We start from the raw sequence: 12,561 nt of genomic DNA, 5'->3' as shown, positions 1-12,561 counted from the left end.
ATGTGTTTGTTTGGAAGAGGGGGGTCGGTACATGGCCCCATTCTATTCCATTTTACCATTATTACATTTATTTGTATTACTATACACAGATAATTCCGTGCCCCTCTCAGAGACATGTCTCCTGTATGTGCACATTTAGTGCTTCTATCCCGTCTATACCTTTCCCATGTACAATGATAAAAATCCTCTTGTCGCCAGTAGTTACGGATACCTTTTGCCTGGTCTCGAACTTTCAATAAATAATAGAAAAGAAAAACATTTAAAAAAAAATAAATGTAAACAATACAAACAAAAAAGAAGAAAAGAAAAAATAAACAAATGATTCCAAATGAGGAAAAATTATGTAAATAAAGCAAATTTTTTTTATTTTTTTTTCCGGAAAGTGTCCTCGGCTATAGCCATCCGGGGAATGAAGTGATCAGAGGATTACGGCCGTACATGTATCGCATGGTATGGAGAAGCCGGAGTGGCCCTGCGATCACCGGCCTCATCTCTGGGCCAAACAGGCGGCTCACACAGTCTCAGACAGGGAACGGTGCAGGGACACCTCCCTCATAGGATTTACATGGAAATGTCACAACTTAGAAATCACAGAGGTGCGACTTTTTATTACACTGCAATAGCACCAGTGTTACCGGGTATTTGGACCAATACTGCAGAGCATGCGCAACACCGAATAATCGTCCTATACGAAATATTATCTGGTGTGTTGGGAAATACAGTCGTAACGTGACCATTATCTGCCTGCAGTCATTTCCAGCTACACCACCCGGCGACGATCCTGTCGCTCAGTGCTCGGGCAATATACGGAGAACAAAAATATACCGAGCACCGACTTACTGTACCGTACGCTGCCATAGTGAGCACTAACTCACTGTACCCCACCATACTGAGCACAAACACACTGCTTAATACCACCATACAGAGCACCTACTCACTGCGCTGTACACCACCATACAGAGCACCTACTCACTGCGCTGCACACCACCATACAGAGCACCTACTCACTGCGCTGTACACCACCATACAGAGCACCTACTCACTGCGCTGTACACCACCATACAGAGCACCTACTCACTGCGCTGCACACCACCATACAGAGCACCTACTCACTGCGCTGTACACCACCATACAGAGCACCTACTCACTGCACTGTACACCACCATACAGAGCACCTACTCACTGCGCTGCACACCACCATACAGAGCACCTACTCACTGCGCTGTACACCACCATACTGAGCACTAACTCACTGCGCTGTACACCACCATACTGAGCAATAACTCACTGCGCTGTACACCGCCATACTGAGCACTAACTCACTGCACTGTAGACCGCCATACTGAGCACTAACTCACTGCGCTGTACACCACCATACTGAGCACTAACTCACTGCGCTGTACACTGCCATACTGAGCACTAACTCACTGCGCTGTAAACTGCCATACTAAGCACTAACTCACTGCGCTGTACACCACCATACTGAGCACTAACTCACTGTGCTGTACACCGCCATACTGACCACTAACTCACTGCGCTGTACACCGCTATACTGAGCACTAACTCACTGCGCTGTACACTGCCATGCTGAGCACTAATTCACTGCGCTGTACACCACCATACTGAGCACTAACTCACTGTGCTGTACACCGCTATACTGAGTAAAAACTCACTGCGCTGTACACCAGCATACTGAGCACTAACTCATTGCGCTGTACACCGCCATACTGAGCCTGAGTACTAACTCACTGCGCTGTACACTGTCATACTGAGTCTGAGTACTAACTCACTGCGCTGTACACTGCCATACTGAGCCTGAGTACTAACTCACTGCGCTGTACACCGCCATACTGAGCACTAACTCACTGCGCTGTACACCACCATACTGAGCACTAACTCACTGCGCTGTACACGCCACACTGAGCACTAACTCACTGCGCTGTACACTGCCATACTGAGCACTAATTCACTGCGCTGTACACCACCATACTGAGCACTAACTCACTGTGCTGTACACCGCCATACTGACCACTAACTCACTGCGCTGTACACCGCTATACTGAGTAAAAACTCACTGCGCTGTACACCAGCATACTGAGCACTAACTCATTGCGCTGTACACCGCCATACTGAGCCTGAGTACTAACTCACTGCGCTGTACACTGTCATACTGAGTCTGAGTACTAACTCACTGCGCTGTACACAGCCATATTAAGCACTAACTCACTGCGCTGTACACCGCCATACTGAGCACTAACTCACTGCGCTGTACACCACCATACTGAGCACTAACTCACTGCGCTGTACATCACCATAATGAGCAGTAATTCAATGCGTTGTACACCACCATACTGAGCACTAACTCACTGCGCTGTACACCGCCATACTGAGCCTGAGTACTAACTCAATGCGCTGTACACCGCCATACTGAGCACTAACTCACTGCACTCCGCCATCCTGAGCACTAACTCACTGCTCTGTAACCCACCATACTGAGCACTAACTCACTGCGCTGTACACCTCCATGCAGAGCACAAACTCACTGTACTGTACACTGTCATACTGAGCACTATCGCACTATACACCACCATACTGAGCACTAACTCACTATACACTGTCATACTGAGCACTAACCTAATGTACAAAGTCATACTGAGCACTAACCTACTGTATACAGCCGTACTGAGCACTAACCTACTGTATACAGCCGTACTGAGCACTAACCTACTATGCACCGCCATACTGAGCACTAACTCTCTGTACACCACCATACTGAGCACTAACTCTCTGTACACTGCCATACTGAGCACTAACCTACTGTGCACCGCCATACTGAGCACTAACCTACTGTACACTGCTATACAGAGCACTAACTCACTATACACTGTCATACTGAGCACTAACCTACTGTATACAGCCGTACTGAGCACTAACCTACTGTATACAGCCGTACTGAGCACTAACCTACTGTATACAGCCGTACTGAGCACTAACCTACTGTGCACCGCCATACTGAGCACTAACTCTCTGTACACTGCCATACTGAGCACTAACCTACTGTGCACCGCCATACTGAGCACTAATCTACTGTACACTGCTATACAGAGCACTAACCTATTGTACACTGCCATACTGAGCACTAGCTCACGGTACACTGCCATGCAGAGCACTAACCCTCTGTAGCACTACCTTAAGCTGGCCACACACTAGACCAACTTTCATCTAACCAACCAACTAGTTGATTGGCGGGAATGAAAATCTGGTAAGGAATGGGAGTAAATGATAATCAGCAATTTGCTCCTAAATGCCAGAAAACAGATGAAAATGGCGTCAGACAAGTTTGTTAAATGTTTGATCTAAACAATTTGTTCAAACAACAGTTTTAGTCCATTTTTCGGCGTTTGGGAGCAAATTGCTGATTGTCATTTGCTTTCATTCCTTACCAGATTTTCATTCGAACCAATCAACAAGTTGGCTGGTTGGATGCAAGTTGGTCTAGTGTGTGGCCAGCTTTAGTGTCAGCAGCTATTCCCCATAAGAAAGGTCTAAGGCCCTCATTCAGAGCCGCTCGTTAGCGGCAGTACGCTCGTTCCGAGCGATGTTTGCACATCTGCGCATGCGTACGGTTTTTAGTACGCATGCGCGAACCAGTCAGTGCGGCCGAAAATCGTTGGTACGCAATATAGCGAGGGCCTGCTATTTTGAGTGACAGAATGAGGCGTATGTGGGTGGTAACAGGAGAAGGTGTTTGAAAATGGGGAGTGGAGATCCGAACGCAGGCGTGCTTAAAGGTCAAAACGGGCGTTTTATGGGTGTGCATAATTAATACAGCAGCGTCATTGACCACGTCACTGGGTTATTTTATAGCCAGAACTGCTCGCAAATTTGTGGTAGCAAACACCAACCACAAGAATAGCGAGCAGTTCATACGCTGGTCGATGTACTCGATTAATCTAATAAATAGCGGACATGACGTAGGATGCGAGCGGCCAGGGGGCGTTTTTAACAAATAAACGAGCGTATGTTTTGCTCGCTCGTTCAGACTTAGAGGTGTGAACAGACTGCAATGTGCGTACGGATCATTTGAATAGCCACCCCTTGTTTTTAAACGAGCGACCACAAATAGCGAACGGCTCTGAATCAGGCCCTAAGATTGGTGTGGTAAATAGCCCTAACAGGCGGCAGTTTGGAGCACTGTAGAGATCACAGCTGGGAACAGGTCACTATAACACAGTCACTGTCTGAGCCCTCATACAATGTGTCCTTGCTGGACATTCCCAGGTTATCGGTAGAAATTACTGGCATACTTGGCATTCGGACACATACTATACACTACATGAAGCAGCACAGATTACTGCAGTATGGGGTCTAGTTATTATTAAGCCCTAAAAAGCCCATGCACCAGCAATACACCGCCATACCAAACCCTGATTCACTGCACCGTACAGCGCCATACCAAACCCTGATTTACTGCACCGTACAGCGCCATACCAAACCCCTATTTACTGCACCGTACAGCGCCATATCAAACCCCGATTTACTGCACCGTACAGCGCCATACCAAACCCCGATTTACCGCACCGTACAGCGCCATACCAAACTCTGATTTACTGCACCGTACAGCGCCATACCAAACTCTGATTTACTGCACCGTACACTGCCATACCAAATCCTGATTTACTGCACCGTACACCGCCATACCAAACCCTGATTTACTGCACCGTACACCGCCATACCAAACCCTGATTTACTGCACTGTACAGCGCCATACCAAATCCTGATTTACTGCACCGTACACCGCCATACCAAACCCTGATTTACTGCACCGTACACCGCCATACCAAACCCTGATTTACTGCACCGTACACCGCCATACCAAACCCTGATTTACTGCACCGTACACCGCCATACCAAACCCTGATTTACTGCACCGTACACCGCCATACCAAACCTTGATTTACTGCACCGTACACCGCCATACCAAACTCTGATTTACTGCACCGTACACCGCAACATACCCAGATGTATTGTGTGCTACTATGATACTACACAGCCGTCCCCACCAGTCTGATTCACCCTTACATCCCCCAGCAGCAGCTCCCACTTATTACCAGTGTGGTTATTCATTAGGAAGTGTGTGGAAACATGTCATGTCATCACGCTGTCTCATCCCCCTGCGCCTGGCCAACCTGCTAGGAGGCCTTGTAACCACCTCTGCTGGGAGGCCGCTCTGTACAGTGGTAGAGCTGCATTAACCCTCTCACTCCATTCTAAGCGTACCCCTCGGCTTGGCACGGCCATCCCGTATCCCTGACTCGCTTCCTGCCAACCACCGCCTAAAGTAAGGTTGTGAAATATTAACTTACGGAGAGTTTAACCTGATATGTGCTGGGTGTCGGCAACGACATTCTCTCCTAGACAACCACCTGCAGAGCGCTGGGGCTGTTCCCCTGACCAGCTGCCCCCCTGGTCTGTCAGTCAGTTATACAGGTGCAGCTGGGTAGCAGCCGGGGGCATCTCAGCCACAGATCACATTCATCTCATACCATAGAATAGAGAATCAGATAAAATGTCAAATTCCAGGCCTGAGAACGGTTCCCACCGCAATACTAACACCACACCCACAGAGGAGGCTATAAATACTCATAATCAGTACTGTCACTGCAACTCTATCTAGGCATTGCTGGGACTTATGGTTCCACAGCAGCTGGGGAGGTATGTATTACTTGAGCATGTTGCAATTTCCAACTAACTGAGCTGGTACTTACTAAGAAGACAACGCTATCCCCCACCCCCCACTCCTCCTACCCATCCCCCATCAAAAAGAGAAAAAGAGAAGTCAATTCAGCAGCATGTGTGACTGAAACCCTGCGAGAGACACAGAAATACTGTGCAATGAAAGAGTTAAAGTGTCATGGAGTCTGGTACTCCAGTACTCAGGAACATCAGCCAGCACCCAGTACTCAGGAACATCAGCCAGCACCGGTACTCCAGTACTCAGGAACATCAGCCAGTATCAGTACCCCAGTACTCAGTAACATCAGCCAGCACCGGTACCCCAGTACTCAGGAACATCAGCCAGCACCGGTACCCCAGTACTCAGGAACATCAGCCAGCACCGGTACCCCGGTACTCAGGAACATCAGCCAGCACCGGTACCCCAGTACTCAGGAACATCAGCCAGTATCAGTACCCCAGTACTCAGTAACATCAGCCAGCACCGGTACTCCAGTACTCAGGAACATCAGCCAGCACCGGTACCCCAGTACTCAGTAACATCAGCCAGTATCAGTACCCCAGTACTCAGTAACATCAGCCAGCACCGGTACTCCAGTACTCAGGAACATCAGCCAGCACTGGTACCCCAGTACTCAGTAACATCAGCCAGCACCCAGTACTCAGGAACATCAGCCAGCACCGGTACCTCAGTACTCAGGAACATCAGCCAGCACCTGTACCCCAGTACTCAGGAACATCAGCCAGCACCGGTACCCCAGTACTCAGGAACATCAGCCAGTATCAGTACCCCAGTACTCAGTAACATCAGCCAGCACCGGTACTCCAGTACTCAGGAACATCAGCCAGCACCGGTACCCCAGTACTCAGTAACATCAGCCAGCACCCAGTACTCAGGAACATCAGCCAGCACCGGTACCTCAGTACTCAGGAACATCAGCCAGCACCGGTACCCCAGTACTCAGGAACATCAGCCAGCACCCAGTACTCAGGAACATTAGCCAGCACCTGTACCCCAGTACTCAGGAACATCAGCCAGCACCGGTACCCCAGTACTCAGGAACATCAGCCAGCACCGGTACCCCAGTACTCAGGAACATCAGCCAGCACCGGTACCCCAGTACTCAGGAACATCAGCCAGCACCAGTACCCCAGTACTCAGGAACATCAGCCAGCACCGGTACCCCAGTACTCAGTAACATCAGCCAGCACCGGTACCCCAGTACTCAGTAAAATCAGCCAGTATCAGTACCCCAGTACTAAGGAACATCAGCCAGCACCTGTACCCCACTACGCAGGAACATCAGCCAGCACCGATACTCCAGTACTAAGGAACATCAGCCAGCACCGGTACCCCAGTACTCAGTAACATCAGCCAGCACCTGTACCCCAGTACTCAGTAACATCAGCCAGTATCAGTACCCCAGTACTAAGGAACATCAGCCAGCACCGGTACCACAGTACTCAGTAACATCAGCCAGCACCGGTACCCCAGTACTCAGTAACATCAGCCAGTATCAGTACCCCAGTACTCAGTAACATCAGCCAGCACCGGTACTCCAGTACTCAGGAACATCAGCCAGCACCGGTACCCCAGTACTCAGTAACATCAGCCAGCACCCAGTACTCAGGAACATCAGCCAGTATCAGTACCCCAGTACTAAGGAACATCAGCCAGCACCGGTACCACAGTACTCAGTAACATCAGCCAGCACCGGTACTCCAGTACTAAGGAACATCAGCCAGCACCGGTACTCCAGTACTCAGGAACATCAGCCAGCACCGGTACCCCAGTACTCAGGATCATCAGCCAGCACCTGTACCCCAGTACTCAGTAACATCAGCCAGTATCAGTACCCCAGTACTAAGGAACATCAGCCAGCACCGGTACCACAGGACTCAGTAACAACAGCCAGTACCGGTACCCCAGTACTCAGTAACATCAGCCAGCACCTGTACCCCAGTACTCAGTAACATCAGCCAGCACCGGTACCCCAGTACTCAGTAACATCAGCCAGCACCGGTACCCCAGTACTCAGTAACATCAGCCAGCACCGGTACCCCAGTACTCAGTAACATCAGCCAGTATCAGTACTCCAGTACTCAGGAACATCAGCCAGCACCGGTACCCCAGTACTCAGTAACATCAGCCAGCACCGGTACCCCAGTACTCAGTAACATCAGCCAGTATCAGTACCCCAGTACTCAGTAACATCAGCCAGTATCAGTACCTCAGTACTAAGGAACATCAGCCAGCACCGGTACCCCAGTACTCAGTAACATCAGCCAGTATCAGTACCCCAGTACTCAGTAACATCAGCCAGTATCAGTACCTCAGTACTAAGGAACATCAGCCAGCACCGGTACCCCAGTACTCAGTAACATCAGCCAGTATCAGTACCTCAGTACTAAGGAACATCAGCCAGCACCGGTACTCCAGTACTCAGTAACATCAGCCAGCACCTGTACCCCAGTACTCAGTAACATCAGCCAGCACCGGTACCCCAGTACTCATGAAAATCTACCAGCGATAGTACCCTAGTACTCAGGAACATCTGCCAGCCCCTGTATCTCAGCACTTTGGAACATCTGTCAGCACCAGTACCCTAGTACTCATGGGCAACTGCCAACTCCGGTACTCCAGTACCCGGAGAAGTTTACCTCCTGTGTGTACATGTGTACCACACACTGTATAAAAGGCTGTCTGTGTCTGTAATGGGCTGATGGCCAGTGATATAAACATTGCTCAACGTGAAGAAAAAACCTAGCTGTTTCTAAACTTCAGGGAACCAGCCGAGCAGATGTGGAAATGCAACTTGTCAGCAACAAGACTGTGCCCGTTCTGCGCCCCCTCACCCCTTGTGCCAACTTCTAGTCCTGTCTGGTATTTCCGCTCAGTACACAATGCCCGACAGCAAATATCACAACACAACTGCACAACACTGAGATCGCAACACAACTAACTGCCCATAATCACAGCCCAAACGCCCCACGTCTACCGTCACCCCATATCCAGCCAGGATGTAATGTCTTCACACAACCGGCCACTATCTATCATGGCAATACAACTGCCCAGCGTAACGTCTATCCCCACACATCTGCCCCGATTCTACGTCTTCACACAATTGCCCTGTATCTATTCACACTGCACTGTGTTATATCCCTGTAATCTGACTGCAAAATGCCCCAGCATCTAACATAACTAAACTGCCCAGCACCTACTCTGCCAGCACAACTGCCCAGCACCTACCCTGCCAGCACAACTGCCCAGCACCTACCCTGCCAGCACAACTGCCCAGCACCTACCCTGCCAGCACAACTGCCCAGCACCTACTCTGCCAGCAAAACTACCAAGCACCTACTCTGCCAGCACAACTGCCCAGCACCTCCTCTACCAGCACAACTGCCCAGCACCTCCTCTGCCAGCACAACTGCCCAGCACCTACCCTGCCAGCACAACTGCCCAGCACCTACCCTGCCAGCACAACTGCCCAGCACCTACCCTGCCAGCACAACTGCCCAGCACCTACTCTGCCAGCACAACTACCAAGCACCTACTCTGCCAGCACAACTGCCCAGCACCTCCTCTACCAGCACAACTGCCCAGCACCTCCTCTGCCAGCACAACTGCCCAGCACCTACCCTGCCAGCACAACTGCCCAGCACCTACCCTGCCAGCACAACTGCCCAGCACCTCCTCTGCCAGCACAACTGCCCAGCACCTAATCTGCCAGCACAACTGCCCAGCACCTAATCTGCCAGCACAACTGCCCAGCACCTAATCTGCCAGCACAACTGCCCAGCACCTAATCTGCCAGCACAACTGCCCAGCACCTAATCTGCCAGCACAACTGCCCAGCACCTACTCTGCCAGCACAACTGCCCAGCACCTACTCTTCCAGCACAACTGCCCAGCACCTACTCTGCCAGCACAACTGCCCAGCACCTACTCTGACACCACTGCCCAGCACCTACCCTGCCAGCACAACTGCCCAGCACCTACTCTTCCAGCACAACTGCCCTTCACTTACTCTGACACCACTGCCCAGCACCTACTCTTCCAGCACAACTGCCCAGCACCTAATCTGACACCACTGCCCAGCAAATACCTGACCACACAACTGCCCAGCACCTACTCTTCCAGCACAACTGCCCAGCACCTAATCTGACACCACTGCCCAGCAAATACCTGACCACACAACTGCCCAGCACCTAATGTAACACAACTGCCAGTTTGGTGTCCAGTAATAATATTCTGTCAGCTAAAATGCCAGCACCTGCATTTACTGCGCCAACTGTGCCCCCTGCCACAAAACCACCCTGCCGGGAAACAGTCATCACCTACAGTCAGTGTGACACAGGGAGGATGGGTGGTAACCTGCTGAGGCTGTACACTCATCACAATTACATGAAGTATTGCCCCAATTTACTCCGAAACTGAACTGAGAGTACTCACGCCAAGGCCATGTTGGGTAACCACATAGTCCTGCATTTAATGTCGTCTCTGAGGTATGCCCACCTGGGAGTACCAGCATTGGGTTTAGCCAAAGAGACATAGCCTAACAAGTAATTATTCTACCACTGAGAGACACCCTTCTGGGATTAGATTGTTAAAGGGAATGTGAAGCGTTCCGAACAGGTTCTGGCATAAAAGTAATTGCCCCTAAGAGTGTGATACGTATTTTGGACACAGGGGGTAGGTATCCAGTGCATTGGGCTCGGCCACATGGCATGAGAGCGAGTAGTTACAGCGAGGCTTGGAGTCTCGGGGAGTGGGCGCACGACCAAAAATAGCAGGCACAATATCCCGGCCATCTGTGCCGCAAAGTAGGGGGTCCCCTGTGCGCACAAATGGGGTTCACCTACAGTCCTGATTTACAAAGCCGAGTGTCTCCAACCTCTCTTTTTGTAACACAATATAAATTCCCCCTGGCTTCCAGAGAAAGGGGGCTATAAACCCCTCTGGCCAGCAATGCGCTGCAGCCTCCAGCAGCGAAATAGTTAAAGCACCGTGACAGATGCCATTTGTGACCTACGCACAAGGTTGAACAATGGAACCACAAGAGGGAATCCCTGCCATTGGAAAACCCACCACAAATCCCTCTCCGCAGGGACCACCCCTGGACCCAATACCCCAACTGCGTCTCCTTAAGAGGGGACAAGCTAAATGGCAAAAAATAAATAATTTAGAACTGACCTTCAGGGATATATCCTTAGACCGGTCTGTGCGAGCTCTTGAAAAAGGCTCTATCCGAGACATATCCTCTTAAAGAGTAATGTAATGATCAGGTGGGCTCCTCTCTCGGCCCCCCGCCAGTTTCCTAAATCCAGGAGTGCCACTACCTCTTGTGCTGGGCGACAGAGCTTGCACGCTGCCTGGATGGATGTAGCCACAGGAAGTCACAGCCTCTGCTGCTGATATAATTCAAACCAAACCCTCCACCCCCAGCCTTTCAAACCACACTCTTTCCTATCCCACTACCAGCAGAGGGGGTGGGGAACCCAGGCTGACTCCTCGCTCACACTGCAGCTGTTGTACACTATTATTTCTCCATTAACCCTCCAGAGATGACAAAGTGGCCGCACAAACAACAGTCTCTTGTGCTGACCAAACTCAACTTCAACCAAAGTCAGACCTCCGCTCGCACCCGGACGCTTTTACATCCACCCCCCATTATATGAATTAACCGCTGCGGAATGTGGACACGCTCTGTGCATTACACTATCCCCCCACCCCAAAATAATTATAGAAAAACATTGCTATTCATAATTATCATGCTTTTAGTAACTCATGAATACAGGGCATCCCTGGGGCCGTGCCAAGGTCTCAGTCTCCAACAATATTATGCGCTAGGTACAGGAGACGGCGAGCAGTGACGCATTCAGTCACCGTAAGTCCCAACTGCCCAGGTTTAGGCAGGACAGTCCTGATTCTAGTACACTGAAGTCTATGTGGCTGTGACACACTGGGGCGTACCGTGAAGCATTTAGTGGCTCCCCAAGCTCCTTCTACCAAGAGAAGGCGTCCCTATTTTTTAGCGCACCGCTGGCGGCGTAGAGCGGCAACGAGAGGAGTAGACGCCCTCACATGACTGGCAGTCCCACAAAAAGACCTCACTGTCTCCGGACTGATCCTCTAAACCTAGAGATGAGCGGTTCAGTTTTGGTGTTGGATCTTCCCACCAAGTTCGGATCTCATAACGAGGCAAAATGCCATATTTCACCGTAATCTCGGCACAGATATCCCTGAAACATGACGTTTTGCCTCATTCTGAAACCCAAAATTAGCGGGAAGATCCAAAACCAAACCGCCCATCTCTAGATTTTAGAGGACCGGTCCTGAGACGGGATACGTTTAATATAGCGGACGGAATCCCGGGCATCAATACACCGACGCCGGAATCCAGACGCCCGGCATAATGCAGACGCCGTTATCCCGAAGGCATCAGGATACAGACCCCCGGCATAATACAGACGCCCGAAGGCATCAGGGTACAGACGTCTGCATCCTGGCCCCCGCCACCCCGAAGTAAGGGTAAGTATTACAATTAGCCCAGTGATGGGGGGGGGGTTTAGATTTAGGGACCTCCAGGGTGAGATTAGGGTTAGGTACCCCCCGGGGGTGGGGGTGTTAGATTTAGGGTGTGGGAAGGGGGGGTGTTAGGATTAGGCACCACTGTGGGAAGGGCTAGGGGACAAGGGGAGGGTTAGAGTACTTACCGCCCCTGTCAGTATTCTGGACGTTCGGGCTTCCGGCGTCGAGATTTGAACCGGTGGCAATTCAAATGTCCGCTATTCATACCCAACCCGCTGAGACGGTGAGGT

General features: G+C 50.6%; 1 protein-coding gene across 3 annotated transcripts in view; it reads right to left on the bottom strand.

The window, feature by feature from the left end:
• ARHGEF2 (Rho/Rac guanine nucleotide exchange factor 2) overlaps positions 1-12,561 on the bottom strand; it is a 174,993-nt gene that overhangs the window by 53,474 nt on the left and 108,958 nt on the right. The window contains exon 1 of one of the 3 annotated variants that reach the window (XM_088467549.1): positions 10,934-11,159. The exons of the other annotated variants lie outside the window; for them this stretch is intronic. Within the exon in view, the coding sequence (XP_088323675.1) occupies positions 10,934-10,996 (63 nt within the window). The 5' untranslated portion in view covers positions 10,997-11,159. Of the gene's footprint in view, positions 1-10,933; positions 11,160-12,561 lie in introns of those variants that run through there. 3 annotated transcript variants of the gene reach the window in all.

This window comes from Taudactylus pleione, unplaced genomic scaffold (genome assembly GCF_031769625.1).
Source record: "Taudactylus pleione unplaced genomic scaffold, aTauple2 ptg000073l, whole genome shotgun sequence".
NCBI lineage: Eukaryota > Metazoa > Chordata > Amphibia > Anura > Myobatrachidae > Taudactylus > Taudactylus pleione.
The sequence above is the reverse complement of the archived record's forward strand: the minus strand, read 5'-3'. Positions and strand labels throughout refer to the sequence as shown.